This window comes from Monodelphis domestica, chromosome 4, assembly GCF_027887165.1.
Source record: "Monodelphis domestica isolate mMonDom1 chromosome 4, mMonDom1.pri, whole genome shotgun sequence".
NCBI classification, from domain to species: Eukaryota; Metazoa; Chordata; class Mammalia; order Didelphimorphia; family Didelphidae; genus Monodelphis; species Monodelphis domestica.
The window spans coordinates 135,447,027-135,472,580 of NC_077230.1; the positions used below are offsets into that span (position 1 = coordinate 135,447,027).

Consider the following 25,554-nt stretch of genomic DNA (forward strand, 5'->3'; position numbering starts at 1 on the left):
ACTATTTCATTTTCAGTGTGAGCATTTATACCTCCAGAATCAATCAATAAATCAATAAACAGTTATTGAGTACTTCAGTATGTCAGGCACTGTGCTAAATGGAGAAGATTCAAAGAAAAGCAAAAGACAAAATATCACAATTTATTGGGCAAACAGCACTATTCAGGACTTGAGTTATTGCTTTGTTGATTTTCTAGATGTAAGAAATTGATGGAAAAATGACAATAATGACAATTTAGCTTAAAAATGTGATGTGGAACATTTTTCCCCCCGCAAACCTGTTATTTTTACCATTTGCTCTTTCTATTTGGCATAACACTCCTAAATCTAGGTGCATGGCACTTTGATAAGCGTTGGGGCACAACAAGAAAGAGAAAATACTTCCTGTCCTCAAGAAGCTTACATTGGGGAAAACCACATGTAAATACTATGGTATATAAAAGATAGAGAGTGAGTACATATAGATAATCTCAGAGGATAAAGTACTAGAATATGAGGGATTAAGGAATACTAGAAAAAAGGTTTCATTCAAAAGGTAGAATTTAAACTTTATCTTTAAAGAGTTAGGGAAATTTAGAGACCGATGAAGGAGAGACTTCTATGCATCAGAGACAGTAGAACAGAGACAGAAATGGGAGATGGAATTATGTTCATGAACCTGTAAATGAGTCAATGGATTTAGATAATGCAAGTATTGTTGTGCCCATTTGTCAGATAAAAAGTGAATCCAGTAATTAGAAAACTTATTCCTTTGATATATGAAGCTCAGAGTAAGATGCTCCTACTGTCATTGAATCTCATCTCTGTTCCAAGGGTTCATAAATCCCAGATCACAAGATTATAGATTTTTATTTTAATTTTTCAAGATAACATAATAATACAATTTTTAATAATTGTCTTCTGATATGCCATGATCCATATTCTCTCCATCCTTCTCACCCCTAACCCCTGGCACAGGTCACACATGTGTTATTATACAATACATGCTTCCATGTTCATCATGTTGCAAAAGAAGACACATATCACACTAAAGGAAAAATTCATAAAGGAAATAAAGTGAAGAATGGCATACTTCTATCTTTGTTCAGATTCTTTCAGTTCCTTCTACAACAATGGATAGCTTTATTCATGATGAGTCCTTTGGAGTTGTTCCACAATCTTAAATTGCTGATAATACTTAAGTCATGCACAGTTGTTCATCTTAACTTTGTTGTTACTGTCTACATTTCCTGGTTCTCCTGACTTTACTTTGCATCACTTCATATAATTCTTTCCAGGTTTTATGTAATTATATTGTTTATCATTTCTTACAGCACAATAAGTTTCCATTATTCTCAAATACCACAACTTTTTCAACATTTCCCCAATTAGTGCATATCTCTTCAGTTTCCAGTTCTTTGCCACCACAAAGAGAGGTACTCTAAATATTTTGAGAGGGCTACTATAAATATTTTGGTATAAGTAAACCCTATTATCCTATCTTTGATCTCTGGGATACAAATATAGTAGTAATATAAAATTTATATTTTATATATATTTTATATATATATAGTTGTAATATAAAAGGATATGCACAGCTTTATGGCCTTTTGACGATGGTTCTAAATTATTCTCCACAATGGTGACATTAATTTACTGCTCCACTAATGGTTTATTGGTCTCCCAATTTTTCCAGCCCACCCCAACATTTATTTTCATTCTTTGTCATGTTATGTAGTCTTATGAGTATAAGATGGTACCCCAGAGTTATTTTAATTTGTATTTCTTTATTTGATAGTGATTTGGAGCATTTTTTCATATGAATAAAGATAGTTTTAATTTATTTATCTGAGAATTGCCTGTTCAAATCCTTTGACTATTTGTAATTCATGGAATCCTTTGTATTTTTTATAAATTTCACTCAGTGTATACATTTGAGAAATAAGGCCTTTATCAGAGACAATTATACATTTTTCACATTTTGTTATTTCCTTTCTACTTGCTTGCATTAGTTTTGTTTGTGTAAAATCTTTTTAATGTAATGTAGTCAATGTCATCAATTTTATATCTCATAATGTTCCCTGTGTCTTGTTTAGACATAAATTCTTCACTTATCCATAAGTCTGAAAGACAAACTATTCCATGTTCCCCTACTTTATTAATGGTATACCCCTGTATTTCTAAATAACATAGCTATTTTGACTTTATCTTAGAATATGGCATGAGTTGTTATAGATTCTGTGCCTAGTTTCTCTCAAATTTTTCCAGTTTTCCTAGCAGTATTAGTTGAACAGTGTTTTCTTCAAAAAGTATGGATCTTTGGGTTTATCAAATATTAGGTTACCAAGGTCCTTTGCTAGTGCATTCCAAGGTCCTTTGCTAGTATTCCACTGATCTACTATTCTATTTTTTCTATAGTGCCAGATTGTTTTGATGGTTACCACTTTATAATACATAATAAATCTTGTATAGATAAGCCAACTTCCTTCATATTTTCTCCATTAATTCTCTTGATATACTTGGCCTTTTGTTTTTCCAGATTAATTTCATTATATTTCCTAACTCTACAAAATAATTCTTTGGTAGTTTGGTATGAAACTGAATAAGTAATTAGATAGAATTGTCATTTTAATATTGGCTTGGCCTATCCATAAGCAAATAATGTTTTTTCAATTACTTAGATCTGACTTTGGGAGAAAAGTGTTTTGTAGTTGTGATCATATAGTTCCCTAGTTTTTCTTGGCAGGTAGACTCCCATGTATTTTATATTATCTATTGCAATTTTAAATGGGATTTCTCTTTCTATCTCTTGCTATTATATTTTATTGTTAGTATATAGAAATGGTGATAATTTATGTGGGTTTATTTTATATCCTGAAACTTTGTTAAAGTTGTTCATTGTTTTGATTAGTTTTTTGGTTGATTCTTCAGGATTCTCTGAGTATACCATTGTATCATCTACAAAGAGTGATAACTTTATTTCTTTGTTGCCTATTATAAATACTTCCATTTTTTTTAGCTAGCATTTCTTTTCCTATATGATTAGTAGTGGTGATAATAGGTATTCTTGCTTCATTCCTGATCTTACTGGGCAGACTTGTCATTTATTCTCATTAAAGATAATGCTTGCTAATGGTTTTAGATAGTTGTTATTTGAGAATGTTTCCATTTATTCCAATGTTCTCTTAGTGTTTTTTTAGTCATACCTCTCATTTTTTAATGAATACTATGTATAGGTTCTAAGGCAGAAGAGCAGTAATGGCTGAGCAATGGCAATTAAATGACTTGCCAGGATCCCACAGCTAGACAATATCTGAGGCTTATATTTGAACCCAGAACCACCTATCTCTTGGCTTTCCTTTCAATCCACTGAGTCACTTAATTGCCCCTCTCTTAGTGTTTTAAATAAGAATTGTTGTATTTTGTTAAAAGCTTTTCTGCATCTTTTAAGATTATATTATGGTTTCTGTTGAATTTGTTTTTTATATTGCCAGTTATGCTGATAGTTTTCCTAATATTGCCTAATCCCTGCATTCTTGCTATAAATCCACCTGGTCATAGTTTATTATCCTGGTGATATAGAAGTATAGATTTTGAGGTAGAAGGGACTTTAGAGACCATAGAAATCAACTGTCTCATTTATAGATGAAATTTCATGGTCGCTTCAGGGTCATATATCTATGCCCAATATATGAGGCAAATTTGAACTCAGGGCTTCTTTCCTCTAAGCCAATAGCTTTATCCAGTAGAATTGCTGTCTCTATGACTCTTCTGATTTTATTCATTTACTTAGGTAAATTTGTTTAGGCCCTGAGAAAATATGTAAGTTCTTTTATAGCCTTTCTGAATATGATGTAAATTCTCTATCCAATCCTCTATACTTGTTCAATTAATATTATATAACAAAATTAAATAAATGCTAGGCAATAATCAGTGATGCAGTTTCAAAAATATGATAGCTACACCCACAAATGTTTGTTGATACCTGCATATGCTGCATACTTGTCTCTTTAGTTTAGTTGGCCAAAGTGCTGAGCTAATGATACTTTGAAGCCCTTTATTTGGATTGCATAGTTTTCCTCTATTGATGGACCAGAAACAGAATGCTTAATGAAATGAGGCATATTTGAAATTCTGTTGGTTAAAAGGTTATGTTGGTTACTGGGGAGCCCACAAAATAGAATGGATTAGGACAAGCTCAGTTCCACTTTTAGGAAAACAAATCAAAATTTGAGTCAACAAATGCATTCAGATAATGGCAGCAACTGATGATTTGTCTAGGTCACTTAGTGTTGTAAATGAACCATGACATATAAAAGACTTTAGTGACTATGAGTTAAGTCTTCTTTTACTTTTAATCTCTTTTTTTCTCTGCCCTACTCTTTATTCAGTCTCCCTCTTAGCCCTCCCTAACATTACTCCCCTTCCCACCCCTCCCCTTTTATTTATTCCCCTCTTACTAAAGAGTCCTTTAAATGACACCCTGACCTTTCCCTCCCTTGTATTGCTCCTCTCCCCACGAGCCCGTTTATTACCCTTCTAATTCTCTATAGGGTATGATACAATTTTCTGCCCCAATAGAGCTGCTTGTTCTTCCTTCTCTGAGTCAATTTCAATGCACATTAGATTAGGTATTACTTGTAGCCAACGTCTTCTACCCTTCCATTGTATTGGTCTTCTCTCTCTCATCACCCATGAGCTTCTTTATGAAATATATATTTACCCCATTTCATCTCTTTTCCTTCTTAGTGTTATCCTCTTTTTTGCCCCTAATTTTATATACCTTATATTTTAGCTACTCTGATGATAATAACAAGCAACAATAACCAATATCACATTTTCTTGTAGGGATACAGATCATTTGAACTTATTTTGTCTTGTAATTTTTTTTCCCCTTTCTTAATTACCTTTTGATGATTCTCTTGAGTTGTGTTTGAGCATCAAATTTTCTGTTTAAGTCAGATCTTTTCTTTAGGAATGCTTAGAAGTCTTCTTTTTTATTAAATGACTACACTTCCCCCTAAAAGAATATAGTCAATTACGGGGTAGTTGATTCTTGGTGGAAGACACAGTTCTCTTACTTTCCAGAATATCATATTCCATGGCTTCTGATCCTTCTGTGTAGATGCAGCCAGGTCCTGTGTTATCCTAACTGTGGCTCCATGATATCTGGATGGTTTCTTTTCAGAAGCTTATAGTATCTTTTCCTTGGTCTGGAAGTTCTTGAACTTGGCTATAACATTCCTGGGCATTGCTAATTGGTGACAATGCAGGAGGGTGATTTGTGGATTCTTTTAATCTCTACTTTATCCTCTTGTTCAAGGATATCAGGGCAGTTATCTTGGATAATTTCCTGTAGAATGATGTCTAGCCTTTTTTTTTTTTGGTCATGGCCTTCAGGTAGTCAAGTAATTCTTAAATTGTCCCTCCTGGATCTATTTCCCAGGTCAATTGTTTACTTAATGAACCGTTTCATACATTCTTCTATTTTTTTCTTTCTTTTGATTTTGTTTTATAGATTCTTAATGCTTTGTGAAGTCATTGGCTTCTAATTGCTCAATTCTAACTTTTTAAAGACTAAATTTCATCCATAAATTTTTGATCCTCCTTTTCTTTTATTCTGTTTTTCTTCGTCAGTAATTCTTTTAATCTTTTAATTTTTTGCTTCATTTACAAACTGGTCAGTTCTATCTTTTAAAATACTATTTTTGGGGCAGCTGGGTGGCTCAGTGAATTGAGAGTCAGGCCCAGAGATAGGAAGTCTTTGGTTCAAATCTGGCCACAGACACTTCTTAGCTGTGTAACCCTAGGAAAGTCACTTAACCCCCATTGCCTAGCCCTTATCACTTGTCTGCCTTCAAACTAATACCCAGTATTGTTTCTAAGATGGAAAGTAAGGGTTTAAAAAATAAAGAATAAATAAAATACTATTTTCTTGTTTTAGTTCATGTGTCTCTGTTTCAAGATTAGCTATTTTGTTTTTTAAGTTCTTTTCCCAATTTTCTTCAACCTATCTTATTTGATTTTTTTTAAACCCTTACCTTCTGTCTTGGAGTCAATACTGTGTATTGACTCCCGTCTCTAGGGCTGACTCTTAATCCACTGAGCTACCCAGCTGCCCCCTTATTTGATTTTTAAATTATTTTTTATCTCTTCCAGAGCCCGAGTTCAATTGGCTGGAAATTTTGAGGTTTTGATTAATGTTCCTTGTTCCTCCTCTTGTTCCATATGTTCTTTGTTCTTTATCTGAATAGAAGTTTTCAATCGTAATTTTCTTTTTTTTCTTCTGCTGTTTATTCATATATTTTCCTCTTTCCCTCTCCTTGTGGGTTGGCTGTACACTTGCTCCTCTGTTTGTTTGTTGGATTTTTGAGTTTTAGCTTTTCTTCCCTGAAGAGGCTTCTTCTCTTATCTGCTAGCATACTAGATTAGACTTCTTCTGACTTGCTGAGCTAATTTGCTCTGAGACCAAATCTTCTTCAGCTTTCTACAGAGGCTGAATATGAAGGTATGGAGGCTGAAGGTAGTAACTAACCAGCCCTTTCCTCTTCTCATCTCTGCTATCCACCTCTCTGCTAACCTCAGTCAAGGTACTCCATCATGGTTGCAGCCTTCACCCTGAGATCAGTGCCAGCCCAGTCCTACCACAAGTCTCAATGCAGTAGGTGGGGGATAGGTGCTGGATTCTTCCCCTATACTCTAGAATTCAACTTTCTCTGTGTACCTTTAAAGCTGAATTGAGTAGGAGAGTCCTATGGCTCCATCCTGTTGTTGGGTTTGAATTTCTCTCCTTTTTAAAGCACTTTCTTTTGATTGGTGTGGAAGGATAGTCACAGAGGATTCGGCTTCCTCCTCTTCTAAGTCACCGTCTTGACTCCACTCCACTCCATATTATTTGCTCATATTATTATAGAAGATATATAAAATAAAATGAAAAGTTATGAAGGAAATAAAGTATAAGGTGACATGCTTTGATCTGCACCAGTTATTTTTGGCTATGGAAGCATTTTTCATCATGAGTCCTTTGTGGGTATCCTGGAAATGTGCTTTGCTGATATTGATTTAGTCTTCCACAGTTGATAATTATATAATATTTCTATAACTGAATAAATTGTTCTGCTGGTTCTACTCAGTTCATTTTGCATCAGTTAGTGTAAGTCCAGGTTCTCCTGAATCTACCCTATATGTTGTTTCTTATGGTTCAATAGCATTCCATTACAGCCATATAGCACAACTTGTTCATCTATTCCTTAAGTTATTGACAGCCCCTCAGTTTATAATTCTTTGCAACTACAAAAAGAGTTACTGTAAATATTTCAATACAGGTTGATCCTTCTCCCTTGTAAAATTTAAATTAATATCTAATAACTCCAAGTATTATATTTTATAAAGTTTATTAATCATCACTTTAAGTAGAAAGAAAATAAACTAAAAGAAATAGAAGTTCAAAACTAATTGTCTAACAAAAAGTATACCTATGTGTTTAGATTCTCCTGCCTTGCATAAAACCTACTTTTGCAAAACTTGAGAAGGAACATGGGAAGTTGGGAAAGAGAGTTTCTGGGGAGCAGATTCTAATTATATACCCCATATGTCTCATCTCTTTAGGATACTGGGTCAAAGGGTATGCATAGTTTATGGCCCTTTGAATATGGTTCAAGATTGCTTTGCAGAATGGTTGTATCAGCTCACAGTTCCACCAACAATATATTAATGTCCCAATTTTCCTGCATCCCCTCCAACATTTATCATTTTACTTTTTGGTCATGTTAGCCATTCTGATAGATGTGAGATAATATCTCAGAGTTGGTTTTATTTGCATTTCTCTAATCAATAGTGGTTTGGAGCATGTTTTCATATGAATATAGATAATTTTAATTTCTTCCTCTAAGAACTATCTATTCATAAACTTTGACCATTTTTTCAATAGGAGAATGCTTTGTATTCTTATGAATTTGATTCAGTCCTCTGCATATCTGAGAAATGAAGCATTTGTCTCAGATACTTGCTATAATTTTCCCCTCACAATTTAATGTTTCTCTTCTAATCTTGGTTGCATTGGTTTTGTTTGTACAAAATCTTTCAATTTAATGTCATCAAAATGATCCATTTCATTTTTTGTGCTGTTCTCTATGTCTTGTGAGTGAGCAAGTTTCTAGCCATCTCTATCTTTAGTACCCTTATGGAGTGACTTAGGTAGGGTCAATCCCCAACTCTACTGTTTTGCTGCCTCAGATGCTTTTCTGCCAAATTTTCTCTGACTTTGCTGCCCATATCAAGTGTCTTAGGCTTGGCAAGTCTTCCTTCCCCCCACACTCTCTGCCTTCAACACCTGTGTCAAGTGACTTAGCCTGGGCTTGTTCCCATTGTGCAGCCCATTGCATTGGGCTGGTCTACGTTCTGCCATTTCTCACAGATGCTGTGCTGCCAGGCTACTCTTCTTTCCCCAGCAAGACATATTCCTCTGGTTTTCCTTTGTTCTGAGGTAATTTATTCTCTCTCTCTCTTTCTCTTTCTCTCTCTCTGTGTGTGTGTGTGTGTGTGTGTGTGTGTGTGTGTGTGTTTGTATGTGGTGGGGGTGGGATAGGGGAAGCTGACTGTCCTTTATTCCACCATCTTAGCTCCTAACATGCAACTCCCCAGGTTTATAGTTATAAATGTGTCAAGGATGATCTTATTCTGAGATCTACTGTCCTATAGTGAATACAGAACAAGGAATATTTAGTTAAGTTTTACACTCAGGAATTAGATGTCTTATATGGCAGCTTTACCCCATTTTTTCTCTTGTCCTCTCTCAACTTGTGTCCCCATCTCTAAAGCTCTTTCCCTTCCTATTCCTTTTATGAATCCTTCCCTGACCCCTTCAGGTAAAAGTAATCTCATACTTCTCCCCTCCCTCTGTGCCATTATGTTGTCAAATCCTTTAGAAGGCTTTGTATTTTAGCCCTTTTAATATCCCAAGCACCTGGAATATCTTATATAAGGTTGCTGCTTAATGTTAGATGAATAAAATTAAAGTAAAGTAAAAGGTCCTGTGCCAGAGAATTTGAGAGTAGGTCTTAAAGTCAGGAAATTCTGCTTGTGACACATGCTGACTGTGTGACTTCAGGCAAGTCCCTTAATCTTTAAATGGCCCAAACTACTGTCTAAGACTGAGTTGGAGGACAATTACTGATCTTCAATAGAAGAGGAAATTTCCTGACTAAGTTCCCTACACTGATGTCATCACATGTCTGATACAAACCAAAAAATAAAAAGGCACCCAAATCCCAGTTAATGATATTCAGTCATCAAAAATTGTCAATATTCAATATGTGGATGCACATGATCTTTATAATTAGGAGTTAACTATAAGAAAAATGTGATTATTGATTGTTTTCCTTACTGGGCTTCCCTTTGGGTAATGCTACAATGTATAAAATACATATCCAGTAAAATGGATATTGCTGTTACTCCTTCCAATGGAAATTTCAAAATTATTACATTCTCTTTGTATTCATGACCTTGACTTTCATGAAGTTCCTCTGGGTTTCCTTCTCATGGTGGATTATGGTAAAAAGTACAACAGAATTACTAGGAGCTTACTAATTAAAAGTCTACAATGTGAAAGTAAAGATAAAATATTTTCAAATCCCATTCAATTATGATGGTATCTTCTTCAAATGGAGATGGGATTCAGAGAAATGTAAGAATATAAAAGTCTTGAAATTTTTTATAAGAAATTTTGGAGAACTAATAAAAATAACTATAATGGTTGACATTTCTACCACAGTAACAGTTTCAGAGTTGGAAAAGACCTTAGTGTGCATCCATTCTAATCTGATCCAGTCAGCATTTATTAAGTGCTTAATATGTGCCAGGCATTTTACCTGGCACCGGAGATACAGTTAATAAAAAGAAAGACATTTTCTTCCCTCAAGTAGCTTACAATCTAAAGGAGGAAAAGAGGCAGGAAAGTGGGTAGTGAAGAGATGAAGGGGTGTCCAGGTTGGAGGCATCTTGTTCCATGGAGTTGAAACTAGACAGAGGAACAGATGCAAAATGGAGGATCCTTCTAGTAACAGCCATACCTGAAAATGATTCTCTGCTGCATATATCTGATGAGTAGTCATCCTGTCTTTACTTGATGCCTTCCAATAAGGGGGGACTCTAGTTTTGGAATGACATTCTACTTTGATATAACTAATTATTAGCACATTTTCTATCTATATCAAACTTTTAACTTACTTCAACAACTTCCATCCATTCCTCCTACATCTGCCTTTTTGTGCCATAACGAATAAGTCTACTGCTTCTTCAATATAATAGTATTTCAGATAGATACCAGAAGACAGATATATCACCCTGTGTCTTCTCTTTTCTAGAATAAACATTCCTAGTTCCATCAGCTGATTTTCAAATGGCATAGACTTAAGGGACATCAAATCATGAGACCTGATAACCATAGGAAAGTAATAAGTTGTCTCAGCCTTAGTTTCTCTAATGGTAAAAAGGGGGATAATAATAACACTTTCCTCACAGAATTGTGGTCAGCATTAAATGAGAAAATGTATATATAAAGGGATTTCCACAACATGGAGTACCATATAAATATTAATTGTACCATATAAAGCTTAGGTCCTTGGGGACAGAGAGTGTCTTTTTTAATTAATTATATGCCCAGTATATAAAGCACAATACCCGGCACATGAATAGCACAGTGTGTATTATTATTGTTATTATTATTATTATTATTATGAAAGCACTTTAGTAATTGGAGATATAATGAAAGACTTCATGTAGAAGATGGTGCTTGAGGTATATTATGAAGAAATTAAGAGAATTCATGAAACAGAAGTAGGAGGGGAATATATTCCAGGAATGTGGGATATCAAGTTCAAAGGCATACATAAGATATAATGTATGTAGAGAGATAGAAGTCAAGTTTGGCTAGATCTTAGAGTGTGTAAATGGGGGGATGTCCAATGAGTCAAGAAAAATAAGTGTGGATTTTGTAGGATTTGAAAAGCCAAAGAAAACTTGATATTTTACTCTTGTTTCACTTTCAGTTGAGGAATACAATCAGTCACCAGATGGAAAGGGATCAAGGAGCAAATCAGAGAAAAGGAAATACTTTTTCTCTTTCTTTTTTATTATATTTTCCCAAAAATGTTGATACAATGTTTAATAATTATTTTCTGACATTTTGCAATCCATGTTCTTTCCTTCCCTACTTTCTTTATCCCCACCCCTCAGATGGCAGGTTATATGATATAGCTTAGACGTGTGTCATCATGTAATACATATATATTTAAATACTATAACTTTTAAAAATATAGTCATTTATTTATAGAAGGGTTAAGAAATCTCCTTTAAAGTGATCCTTGTTTTTATTCTAAGAAATTGATAAGGTTGTCACTCCCCCCAAATTGGCCATTCTGTTTCATCTTTTCTAGTCTAATGTTCATGACATGTTAGAAGTACCATTAGGCCTGGGGAAATCTGACAGCAAATCACTTGGAATACTTCTGTTTACTCCTCTGCAGAATGGGGATAATAACCCTTCCCTTGATACATCTCTGCTGGTTCTGAGGACACATCAGATAAGGAATGTGAAGTGCTCAGTCACTTGAGATTGCTGAACATGTAGGAATTGTTCCATGTAGCTTGCTACCTCTGAACTTTACCTAAATGTGTCCATCCTGAATAAAGTCACCTTCTTCTGACTGTTTAAATTTTCCATGTTTGTCATGTTCTGAAAATAAAAGATATCTTATACAAAAAGAAAAAAAAGCTCATTAAGGAAATAAAGTAAAAACTTGTATGCTTCACTGTGCATTTAGGCACTATCAGTTCCTTTTTGGAGGTGGATATTCTTTTTTATCATGAGTCCCATGAAGTTGTCTTGGATCCTGGCATTGCTGATAATAGCTGTAATTCAGTTGATCATCATGCATTATTGTTAGAGATAGTTTTTCCCCAAACTATTTGACTGAGAAATTGGAAGATATAGACTTAAATCAAAATTGGATTGTATTTTGTTGAACCCATGCTCAAGCCATGATGAGTCCATGCTGCACCCTTGTTTAAGCCTTTACACTTCTGCCTTCTTCTGAATTTGGTGTTTGAGCCAGTTCAAAATCTTTTTGGTCCTTGACTCTAATCCAATGTCTAGCTATCATTCTCTGCTTTGTTTCATTTGTGCATTTAATAAACATGCCATTCACACCTCTATTGAACTTTCAGTGGCTCTTTGTTTATTTTATTTTTTGAAAAATGTGCTTTATTGCATCATCCATTTCACTTGCTGCCTCTTCTTAGCCATTGTCATGTTCAGTACCTGTATTGGAATATACTGGTATTGTGTGAAGCCTGATATTTGCCTCAACATTAATCTCCTTGTTGCCTGGGACAATGGTGGTTGTTCCACTACAATGCCCCATTATTATCAAAAGCTCAAATTTGTCAATATCTTGCAGCTCCAGGGAACTCTAGGACTGCTTTTTCCGGAGTGGTCTAGCCAGTCATGAAGATCATGGTGGCTGATTGGTTCTAGCTTATTTCATTTCTAGAGTCTCCCCCTTTTTCAAGCTTCTATTTTCATGGTATAGACCAACACTTGTTAGATGTTAGTTTTTTAAAAGTTAGAAATACCTTGAAAAAGGATTCCCCCAAAATTTGAAATGCCAACATTTATACAAATGATTTTTCCAAATCACTAATAAGACAAATGGAAATCAAAACACACTTGAAGTTTCACCTCATACCCAGGAAAGCACCAAAGACAAGAAAAGGAGGGGTAGCAGAAAGCTGGGTAATTTTATCCCACTATTCTTTAAAGCTACTTTGCAAATGAAAGTGAATATTGAAAAATGAAAATGGCTACATTGTCCAAACTCTTTGTCCCAAAGATACTATCCCTACTGACATACATCTGTATAGATTTAGATGCATGTAGATTCCAAGGAGATAGGTAATAAAAAGAAAGGTCCCAGATGCACTGAAATATTTATTGGAGACATTTTCATAGTTTCAAAAAGAACTGAAAGCAAAGTTGATCCTCAGTGACTGAGGGAATGGCTAAACGGTGATATAACAATGTAATGGAATATTACTTCATTTTAAGAAACCACGAAGTGATAAATATAGGCATGGGAAAATATTTACATGAACTTATGCAAAATAAGGCAAGTGGAACCGGGAAAATAATATGCATAATGACTACAACAGTGTAATTGGAAAGAACAACAGCGAAACAATCAAAAATTGAATGCTGTGAAATTATAATGACCAAGCTTGGCATTACAGAAGAAATAGAGAGTGCAACTCACTTTCTTCTTTGCAGAAGCAGGGGACTACTGGAGTGGAAAACAGAATAGAATGCCAGACTTGGTTAAAGTATTGGTTAGTTGCCTTGACCCGATTATTTCTTTTAAAGCTGCTTTTATTCTTTGTTATAAGAAATGGTTTCCTGGGAGCTGGAGTGAAGGAGTCAGTCTCATATTTTGGAAATGTAGGTGATTTAAAAACAAAAGATATTCATTTTTAAAAAGAGAAAGCAGGGAATGCACATTAAATCCTTAATGACTGCTTGTTGAATTGTTAAGTAAAAAGTATAAATCATATAAAAAAGTTTAATTCCTGTGCCTTGCTTCATTTGGCTTCAGAGCTTAGGTTAAAGTAAATACTTAGTTTCAAGAATTCTTAGAAAATTGGTACTCAAGGAAATGATGCAATCAGCAGCTTTATTGTGCTACAGCAAGTAGGCAAAACAAGGCTTATATAAACACTCTGGCAATATAAACAGAGTTTTGTCTCCATATGCAAAAAACTCAACCCACTGTTTACTGGGGATGTGTCTGGAAAGGAGCACACTGGGGACAGGGGGGGGAGATATAAAATGGAAACTCCACCTACCCTAAGAATGGACTTGCTTGAAAATAAGTAATTGCTGCCAAATGGAGGAAGGTATCCTAATCAGAACCACGTATGGGAGAAAAGTTCATGTGGTCCCTTACTGATACCAGCGGCACTTGGGTGAAGTTCAGGTAAGGCAGTTTCTTTACTGGGGCCATAAACTGGTTGGAGCATTTAACTTATGTAGCAGAAGGAAAGTGACTCAAGATCCCTGTAGCAGGTCAAACATTTGTCCCATCAAAAAACTGCATCCTTCTCCTCCTGATACAGTTAATAAGGGAAGAATACAAAGTGCTCTTGCTTATATGCTTCTATAGGCATATTGGAACACTTAGCCTAAGTAACTCCATATTGGAGTCCTATCATTCTAATATGACATTAATCTCTAACTATAATATCAAATAATTTCATGTTCATAATTATTATAGTCCCAAGTAAATTATAAACTCAGTAATTCCAGGGACTTTTTCATATTTGCATTTTTCTCTCTGTAACCCCCTTAACAAACAGTGCCAAATATATGTGTGTGTGTAGGCATATATACATATTCATGTAAATGTACTTAAGGAATTGTTGGATTGAATTGAATTCACACCATTATGGCTTTTTAGTCTCAAAACAACCTTGTAACTTAAATACTACAGAGAAAATTAGGGCTTGTAGAGGTTGCAACTTGCCCTTGATTATAGAGTTTTTAAGCATCAGAGGCAAGATTGGAATTCTAATCTTCCTTACTCCAAGTCTAATAATCAAGTAATCTGTTTCTTATTTCTTGCCCTGTCTTTCATTGCAGATTACTTACTACATCTTCCAGACTCTTTCCTTATGAAATAGGGTAATAAGTTGGCAGGATTTGGTGCTGAAAGAGATATTAGAGACCATTTAGGCCATTCTGATATTATATATCCTTTCACATGAAGAAACAGAATCCTAGAGAGATGAAGTTATTTAATTATTTTTCTAGTTATAGGAATATTTACAAAATGTTAATATAATATGATAAAGTTATTCTCACCTCTTGGAAGGATTTCTCCTAATAAGTTAAATAATGTAACCATTAGAGAATAAGTCCATAATCATGTCTCAATTACAAGAGACAATGTGAAAAATAAATGCTGGAGTCAATTTACCACTAAGCACTGTTTTCCTTTGATGTCTCCAGATGGATATAGCCTCTATAAAGGCAGATGATTTGCATCTCAATGAAGAAAATGCATGAATTACATTTATCATTTAATGCACAAATTGTATAATCAATTATGTAGGCCTTATATTATCTCTATCTTTGTTGTCTCCCAATGGACGAGAAAAATGAGATTTCCCCTGAGCTTCTAATTGCCCTGACCTCTTCCACCATGATGTAGCTTCCTACATAATCTAGTCTACTGTTCTGTCCAAGGAGAAACTTGAAAATGAGAGTTCTTAGTCTTCAATTTTTTAAGTATATGTTTGTAATATTTTTAAAAGGTTATAGAATTTTGTGTCTGTTTAGTTCTTTGCATATCATGAGAGGTACTAGTAATTTTCTTACTTCTACCATATGTCAAGTAGCCATTTCCTGGCCTCCTTAAAAAAAAACAAGGAAAGCCGGCATGTTCGACACCTCTGGCATGTGCTTATGATTGAAACTACTAGAAAGCAGTAATTTTCTCTTTCCTCTGTGTAGTTCCAAAAATAACATGAGCATTTGCCTTTTAGTAACAAACAACATTTTTGGATTTGATTTAGGTATTAAAAACAAACAAACATCCCTTGACTGTGTTTAAAATGATTTGTAAGGTTTTAGTAGTTTATTTCTTAAAAGTGGATAATTAAGCATAACTACCATAAAGATGTGCTTTTTCCACTTTTTGAATATTTGCTTTCAACAAAAAAAATAGACTACTTGATGATTTTGACACTAATTTGAATATAATGATGTAGTAAGTAATAGGAAAATCACATATGGGTATAAACAATATCCTGTATCATTGAAGAATTAGGTAACATGCCTTTTCAAAAACAACTTTTTGTCTTCTTTTTCTTCTTAAGTAGTATGCAACATCATGGGGATATATTCAATGCTTACTAAGTAGGACCACTGATTCATGTATGAGAGGAATACTCCTTAAAGGATGGTTTGCAAGAAAGATCACTAAACTGGCAATCAAAAGTCCTGGGTCTACCAATCCCACTTCTCTGTTTGAGTTCAGCTAAATCATTTTTTCCTCTTTGGACCTCAGTTTCTTCATCTGTACAAGTCATGGAACTGGATTAGAGAATCTAATTCTTTGGGCTAATGTAGTTATGTTATATATATATATATATATATATATATATGTGTGTGTGTGTGTGAGAAATCCATGTATAACTATAAAGATAATGATATTTTCCCCTCTAAAAATTAAAACTGAAATTAAAGTGTCAGAAATATGTATGTGTGCCAACTTAGAGGGAGAGAACTACAAACAAGCTTCCATTTTGCTGAATAATTTTTTTTAAATCCTTTTTATCATAGTGAAATTCCAAATCCCCCCAGAATTATTTTGTTTCCAACAGTATTTTGGGGTTCTATTCATTCCTTTCATGTCCTAAGGAGTTCCATGGCAGAAATATTGTGTCAAACTCAATGTAATGTTACACAGGCCCTTATGGTTCTAATGTTCTATAAAATGGATAGTCATTGCAGAGGAATGTGTATTTCTCCACAAATATTCATTCTTCTTCCTTTTCTTCTTTTGATAGTAACTTTCTGATTTCCTTTCACAGCATTCAATAAACTAGTCTTTTTTTTAGTCCTTTAATTTCACTTTGAGTTGAAAAAGTAAAGTTCATTCTAAATGAACAGTAAGAACTCAATAAATATCTCATATTACTGCTGAACTCCATAACCTCAGTTAAAGCATAAAGATATATAAGATGAAGTAGAAACAGCATTGGACTTTTAGACAGAAGAACCACATCAGAATCTATCCTAAAGGCATGACCATTTGAGATCCACCTTCCTAATCTATAAAATGGAGGTGATAATACTTACAATTCACATCTCACAATGTTGTTGGAGGAAAGTATTTTGTAAACTTTGAAATGCTGTGTAAATGTGTGTTGTTACTGTTATTAAAGTATATAAGGCTCAAAATTGTGTGAAATATGATGGAGACTGAGGCTGGCAGACTGCACAGTACACTGTTCTTAGAATCAGCAACACTTGAAAACAAATTCTATCTCAAGCACATACTGACTACATAACACTGGGCAAGTCATTTAACCTCTGCCTGCTTCAGTTTCCTCATCTTTAAAATGAAGGAGATGGACTTGATGACCTCTAATTTCCTTTCTAATTCCAAACTTTTAATTTTATCACATTTAAGATCCTTTCCAACTTTAAAGCTATGATCCCATGATCACATAATATCCCTCAATCCATATCTATTTGAGTTCTCTTATTTATCTCTCTCTCTCTCTCTCTCTCTGTCTCTCTCTCCCTTTCTCTCTCTCTTTCTCTCTGTCTCTCTCTCTGTCTCTCTCCCTCTCTCTGTCTCTCTCTCTCTCTCTCCCTCTCCCCCCTCCCCTCTCATGTCTATTATCAGCATCACCTCTTCCCTCCACCTGCTCCTCATTCCCTTTCTTGGCTGTGGTATAAAATAAAATGAATAGGCATTTGATAAGTGCCAACTGTAATGCAGGCAACAGTCACATTTATTTATATTTTTTCTATCTATCCCTATTTTTCTGGTCAGAGAAATAGAGATAATTTTGCATGCAAGTTCAGTTTATGTTGTTGCTAAATATGGGCAATTTTCATGAAAATTTCAAATAATTCCCTACTCTTAACCTTTTTAATTCTAGGCACTATGAAAACAACACTGGATTTAGGGTCAGAGAACTGAAATCCCATCTCTGCTATTTCCTCTCTATGTGGCCTAGAGAAAGTGAATTAACTTCTCTGGGCCTCACCTATAAAATGAAGTAGTTGGACTAAATGTTCTCTAAGGCTTGGTACTCAAATCTGACTTCATAATTCAGATAACCTTGTGATCCTTGGCAAATCACCTTTCTCTTGTTTTCTATTTCTTGAACTGAAAATTATGGATAATAACAGTATATAACTCCTAGAATTGTTGTGAATATCAAATGAGATAATATTTGTAAAGTGCTTAGCAAAGTGGCACATAGTAGCTGCTTAATAAATGTTTGTTACCTTCCTTTTACTTTCCTACCCACCCCCATGGCCTAAAACTATGATAAATTGTGATCTCATAAATTTTTGTCTGTTTTCCTCCTCCCAAATGTTTTTTTTTTCTTTTCTCTTTAAGGTTACATTGAAGAAGAATGCTTCATCCCTTGTCCATTTGATTGCAAATTAAGTGATTGGTCTAATTGGGGATCTTGCAGTTCATCCTGTGGGATTGGAGTGAGAATCCGATCCAAATGGCTAAAAGAAAAACCTTACAATGGAGGTCGTCCATGTCCCAAATTGGATCTCAAGAATCAGGTAGAGGGTATCAAGTAATCAGTGAAATAATTAAAATTATCTCTATGTGATATTTTTATGTGAAATTAAAGTTTTATCTCTTTAACTTAGCAAAACTCATGAATAAGGTCATTCATTTTTCCAAAAGAGTCTGTGAAGGGCAGAATAAAAGTAGAAGAAGTAAAAGAACTTAGAATATCAGAGGATAGAATGTATGCCCTTCATAAATAGAACACAGGGATAATTTTTGTCAATAAAAATGTTAAATGGTTCTGATAGGGATTAATTAATACCAGGTTTTGTAATAAAATGAATTGAGCCTAAAAGAATAATCTGATTAAATATGGAAAGTTAAAGAAATTGATGTGCCATACCAACTACTTATCTTCCAATTGAAGGAAAAATAATTAATTTCCAGGCCAAAAAGTTAAGAAATGATCATTGTATTTGAAGAAACCAAGTACTACTTTTTTCCTTGATCATTTTTGAACAAGTTGTTTTCATGATTTCCTCTTTACCCACTGATCCTATTAGATTAACCAGTCAGTAGTATTCATAATGCTTACTGTTAAGAGTTGTTGAGATGATCAAAATGAAGTAATATTTATAAAGTGAAAAGATTTTGCATAGTCCTTGGCAAGTAGTAGGCACTAAATAAATGTTTCCTTATTTTTTCCTCTCTCTCTGGATCTTCTTCCTTTCTTCCCTTCTTCCCTCCATCCCTTTTTTTCTCCCTTCCTTCCTTCCTTCCTTCCTTCCTTCCTTCCTTCCTTCCTTCCTTCCTTCCTTCCTTCCTTCTTCCCTTCTTTTCTTCCTTCCTTTGCTCTCCCCAAACCTCTCTCCCTCTCCCCCTCTCTTCTTTCTTTTTCTTCATTCCTTCCAAAAGTTTTCCCAAACCTTAATCTCAAAGTGTATAGATAATTTATAACTGAAACTCAACTCGTGCTTCTATTTTACTGCCTTGTATATGATTCTCTTTTCATTATATTTGAAGAGTGTCTTTCACAACATCCTGGGACATCAGAATTTTCTACCTTGCATATTGCTGTTTTGGATTTTTAATAGGTCATATAATTAGAAGAGATCTAGATTTAGGGTGATGATTGTGTTAATAGGTATAGTTTTGTATTAAATGTAATTGTTTGAAAATTTACTCAAATTTTACTAGTGATTAAATAATGATTCTTTGCCTTAGGGCAACATATACCAGATTTTTAATTAGTTTTTGGTTTGCAAGAATGTTGTCGTTGGCATGTTCTTCTCAGTTCATAAATACTTAAAGTGCTTCTCTAGTATGAATATATACATATATATGTATATTTTTTAGAATTTTTTTAAAAAGTACTATGTTTATGCCATGGCCTTTGGGTACTTAAGGGAAGGAGAAAGTTGTTATTTTCTAATTGATAATTATGTAGAAAATTCTGGTACAGCTATTTTAAAAATATATTACTTTTCATTGTTTATTAAATCAGAAAGTTTTGACCCCTGCAACTTCTTTTTTTTCTTTTTCTCAAATTTAAAAACCTACAAATTATTAGACAGACAAATGGGATATGGTAATATACTAAGCTTTTTGGAGAAGTTTTGACACAAGTTCTACCCTCAGGGAACTTGTGTATTGATAGAGGACCCAAAGCATCATCAATATACATGGCTATAGAAGTAAGCTGAAGGGAGGGAGGGGATGTAAAATGCCTGAACAAAATAGGGAATAGATAGAATTCATCATGGAGTCATTAACCAAGAAAAAGTTGGTCCTTTTTTTCATTTTGAAAGAAAAGAAATAGAATTTGCCATTGCAAAGAGAGAGAGATTAAAGTATGTTTTTAATTATGAGCTTAATAAACATAAAGAAATTCAAACTTTTTATATACAGAGAATAGAAAAGAGGTATTTTATATGAAACTGAACTTTTGTTATATCCTATTTATTTTCTTGAGTATATGTTAAATGTAAGATGATATTATAATATTGCCCAACTTTTCTCTATTCCCTGCTGAACTTTTTTCTTGTTTTTGTATTTTTAAAGTTAAGTTAATTTTTTCTCTTGTTTCTTTTTTAAAAAATCATTATCACTACTTATTTAATATCCACTTTTCTCCCCCAACAAAAAATAAAGGCTCTCCTTGGTAAGAAATTAGTAAACATGGAAAACAATCTTGTATATCAGTTATGTTTGATAAGGTATATCTCATTCTGCATCTATAGTTCATCACTTCTCTACTAACCGATGTGACCCTGATTTATCTTATTCTTTTGGAATTCCAAATGGTCATTTCATTTATCATAATTCATAAATGGGTTATAATTATTTTCTTTTATTGAATTTAGTCATTGAATTATTTTTTCTTCTAGTTCTGTTCATTTGACTCCACATCAGTTGAAAACACGTCCTCCAATTTTATAGTTTTTAATTACATTTTTTGGCAAAATGATATTCTAATACATTCATATACCATGATTTGTTCAGCCATTCCCCTAGTTGATAGGCATCTTCTTACTACATCCAAAGACTTTCCATATAATTGATAGTGAAAAACATTATTTAGCTTACAAAGGGAAATTTAGGCATTCAAATGAAAAAATAATGATTAAGCATGTATACTTGTGAAAAATGTGTGGACATTTTTATTAATTCTAACAACTAGCTCCAAAAGTGATGACTTCAAATATTAATTTTACTTACCTTTGTTTTGAAAATAGAAATCATCAAGTAAATGCAATGACTTCTATGTGAGAAATCACTTTAAGTAAACATTCTTTAGGGGAAAATCAAACAGAGTAAAATAATTCCATATAAGTAAAAGCATAAGTGAGGTGAATATGGATTTATTTTGTCTATCTACTATACAATACTACAATAGCATTGAACATCCTGAAACATTAAGGAAAGGAGAAAGTTTATAAGCCAATTAAATAGGGGCAGCTAAATGGTTCAGTGGAGGTCCAGAGACAGTAGGTCCTGGTTTCAAATTTGATCTCAGACACTTCCTAACTTTGTGACCTTGGACAAGTCACTTAAGCCCCATTGCCTATCCCTTACCACTCTTCTATCTTAGAACCAATACCCAATATTGATTCTATGAAGGAAAGTAAGGATTTTTTAAAAAAGTCAATTGAATATAATCCTTTTGAAACCTTTTTAATATTTTTGACTGGTAGTATTTCTATGGGATACATAAATATGTTACTCAGAGAAGTGATACCAATTAAAAATTTAAATACATAGCAAACATCTTATCCTTAGTAATGATAATAAATTTAAAATAAAAAGATTTTTAAGAGGATAACCATTCTAAAGCCAGAAGAAATGTCATTCAGAGGCCAAAATTTCATAACATCCTATTAATTGGGAATGGAGACATTTAAGGAAGGAGGAGATCTTAATAAATTTTGACATCATGGAGCATATTTATTAACTCCCCAAAACACTGTCAAAGTGATACTATTAGACACAGAGACAGAAAGGCAGATAGATAGATAGATAGATAGATAGATAGATAGATAGATAGATAGATAGATAGGTAGGTAGGTAGGTAGGTAGGTAGGTAGGTAGATAGATGGACAGAGAGATAGATGACTGGATAGGTGGATAGATAGAGCAGTTATTAAGTAAACACTATGTTTTGGTCCTGGTCTTAATGCTCTGTATATAAATTCAGATTAGGAAAACTGTGCTTTCCCTATTCTCAGAGTTTCCATTCTAATAAGGAAAGACAAAATAGTAAAGGGAAATGCTACTGTCAAAGGTAGAATTCTGAGTTAAATGGCACTCATGTTCTTGTGAGGTTCTGGTCTTTTCCAAGGCACAAAGAAATCATCAGTTGTAGCTGTGGCAGAGTTACACCTAAAATCAGAGTCTTTAATCCAAAATTCCAATTTCAGTCACTCAGACAAATCTGTGGTCACAGTAGAAAAGAATGTGACTTCCTAGGTTTAAATCTATGAATTATAGTGGGAATTGCCTTTATGGAAATCCTAAAATGTAAAGTAAATTCCATGTACCGTGTTTCCTTTTTAAAGTAAGCACAATTATCTCTATAAGCAGGCACGGGTGTGTAAATACGCATGTGGGTAGACATTTATAGGTGTTGTAATATGTGTTTGTTTTTAAATTTTACAAGAGTCCCTATTCTCAGTTGGTTATGGTGTCTGAGATTGAGTGTTATTCGAAATTCTTCATAATCTCTTAATTCACTGGCCGATAAATTGGGTTGTCAGAGATTTTCATTATTTTAGAAACGTTCCCCAGCTGCTTATTTATGACTACACTTCTCCAGCTCAAGAAACCTGCTGTTTGTTTCTCTAAACTGAAAATGCGATATAGTTAGAGCCTCACCCAGTGGGGCTCCTTTGGAAAGTTCAATTCTACCACTGTCCTCAGGTTATTTGTCCTGAATTTTCTCTGCACTTACTTCTCAGGTTATTTTTTTTGAACCACCTTGCTTCTTTTTCCTTTAATCTTGTTGTATTGACACCCAAGTGAAATCTCAACCAAAATAATTCTTTAGTAATACAACTTATACTATAAAACTACACAACATCTATATTTTACTTTCTCCTTGATAGTGTATGTTAATATGGGAAGAGTATTGGTGATCTGTGTGTGAGAATGGAAACAACCCCACAATGCCACAGAATAATTAGGGTGAACATTTTAGAGATGGAGAGCCTGGCCCCACACCCACAACACTCCCTAAACCAAGTGTCACACCCCTCCCCCTCACCAGTGCAAGGCACCTCCCATTCCCCCACCCCCTTTAACCTACAAAGGTGAGGGAGAAAGAGTTTCCATTGAGTTGTTGGACTGAGGTGTGAGGAAAGTAAGAAGTTTCCTCACTGAGAGTAGAGAGGGAGAGGGGAGTGGTCCAAGAGTTCAGCTCCCCCTCCAGATCTGCTGCCTCTGAGTCACCCACCTTACCCACTATGTGCTCTCATTGACTGCTGGGCAGAGGGGTGGGTGAGAGGAGGAGGGGAGCAACTCTGCCTGAGTCCCTTTGCCTTTCTAGTAATGAACTCTGGAAGGGAAGGGGGGAGGGTGGCCATGTGCCCATAGAGAGCGTTCTTTGTGCCATCTTTGGCACCCATGCTATATGTACAACATCCCTGCCATAGAACCTATGAGTTATAATGAAAATATTAAACATACATTTTTATGTTTAGGTATTAGTAATTATATCTATTAATCCAACATGGTATGATAGATCAATGGTTTAGGAGTAAGAGGAATTGAGTTAAAATCCTGCTTCTGATACTCTAACTGTATAATCATGGAGAAGCCATTAAACTTCCCAGGACCCAGGTTTCTTCAAACATAAAATGGAGGAGATGGAAAATAAAATTTCTTTCTGCTCTAGATCTTATAACACTGTATTGGCAAACCTATTGCATGTGTGCCTGAGAGAGCTACTCTACTACTCCTCTCCATGCATGTCTGAGGACATTTCTTACATGACCTGCCATTTTCCTCAGCAGCCCAATGGGAGAGCTTCCTCCCTCCTCTATCTGGGATAACGTTGGGTGGGGCAGAGGAGGCTCACATGCAGTATGAAGAAGGTTGGTGCTTGGCACTTGGTCTCTAAAAGGTTCACCATCACTGCTATAATCTAATTCTTTCCCTTCCTTAGATTATGAGCTATTTTTAGTTCAAAGAATGTGTGGTTACTTTTTTCCTCCAAATATTTATTCTTACACTTTGTATAGATTTCAGCAAATGAATATTGGTTTACTAGACATGTTACATGGTTAGGTGTTACAGTAGATAAAACACTAGGCTTGGAATCAGGAAGACTCATATGCATTAGTTCAAATACAGCCTCATTCACTTGCTAGCTATGTTATCTTTGGACTGTCACTTAACCCTATTTGCTTCAATTTCCTCATCTATAAAATGAGCTAGACAAGAAAACAGAAAATCACTCCACTATCTTTGAAATGAGGTAAAAAAGAATTGATGTGACTGAAAATGACTAAACAACAGTGCTTATGTATCATTGGTTAAGTCATCAATAAGTATCAGTTTTCCCATTTTACAGATGAGGAAATGATTATATCTAAGGTCCCTTCAAGCTCTAAATTTATAAAATTTATGATTCACCACAAAATAAAGAGAGATGATACTCATGATAAGGTAGGTGCTAATGTTCCATCCAACTATGTGGATGGATGATCCATCTCTGTTTCTTTTTTAAACCCTTACCCTCCATCTTGGAGTCAATACTGTGTATTGGCTCCAAGGCAGAAGAGTGGTAAGGGCTAGGCAATGGGGGTCAAGTGACTTGCCCAGGGTCACACAGCTGGGAAGTGTCTGAGGCCAGATTTGAACCTAGGACCTCCCGTCTCTAGGCCTAGCTCTCAACACACTGAGCTACCCAGCTGCCCCCAGATCCATCTCTGTTTTGATAAGTTTGATTATCCCTGAATCCATGGATGGTAGTTTCCCTAGAAATAAACACATTTCTTAAACCTTTAGCTTCTTGTCCCTAATTTCCTTTTCAATTCTCACAAGCAAAAATCTACCTAGTAGAAGAAAAAATAAGAACATGCAAATGAAAGATTTTTGGAGGTTTTGATCTTTCTAGGACTCTGCCTCTAAAGTGTTTTTTCTTCCTTTTTTCAGATTCACTGTGAAATCTTACTCCATCATGAAAGTGGGAAGGTTGGGGTGTTATGTACACAAGTCTATAAACCAGTCTGAATCTTCTAGTGAAATCAATATTTATAATCTCTCATAAAAAAGCCTCCCTTTTAAACCAAAACCTATCAACATGATAGCTCTCTCCAGAAAAGGTTACTAAGTGATAGCAATAGTTGAGGAGCTTTTAGCTACCTCCATTTGTGATGCTAAGTGGTTAGAGTTTGCTGCATGGTCATAGCTTTTATCTAAGTGTAAAATTTCTGCTAAACAACTTATTGGATTATCAGGTCAGTTGGCTGATACTCTCTTCTGTGTGCATATAAAAAGATACATAATATATTTTAATAGTATTCTTTACAGTCTATAATGTGTTCGCTCAGTTTAAATGCACTTATACTCCCTGTTGCTACCATGTTGGTTCATATGAAATTCAGCCTTATAGAAGGTTAAATATGAGTGTATTAAAATTCCTTTGGGGTTGCATATTCCTTTATGGTTTCTTCATATAGCTGAAAGAAGAGTCATTTTTGAAGCTCATCTTTTTATTGATCGTTGCAAATCAATGACATTACCGTTTGTTTTAATG

The 25,554-nt window shown here is 34.5% G+C and overlaps 1 protein-coding gene across 1 annotated transcript in view; it reads left to right on the forward strand.

The window, feature by feature from the left end:
- The window catches only part of THSD7B (thrombospondin type 1 domain containing 7B), a 1,225,997-nt gene that overhangs the window by 923,672 nt on the left and 276,771 nt on the right, over positions 1-25,554 (forward strand). Inside the window, exon 15 of the mRNA XM_001364165.4 lies at positions 18,171-18,349. Coding sequence (XP_001364202.1) covers positions 18,171-18,349 — 179 coding nt within the window. The remainder of the gene's footprint in view (positions 1-18,170; positions 18,350-25,554) is intronic.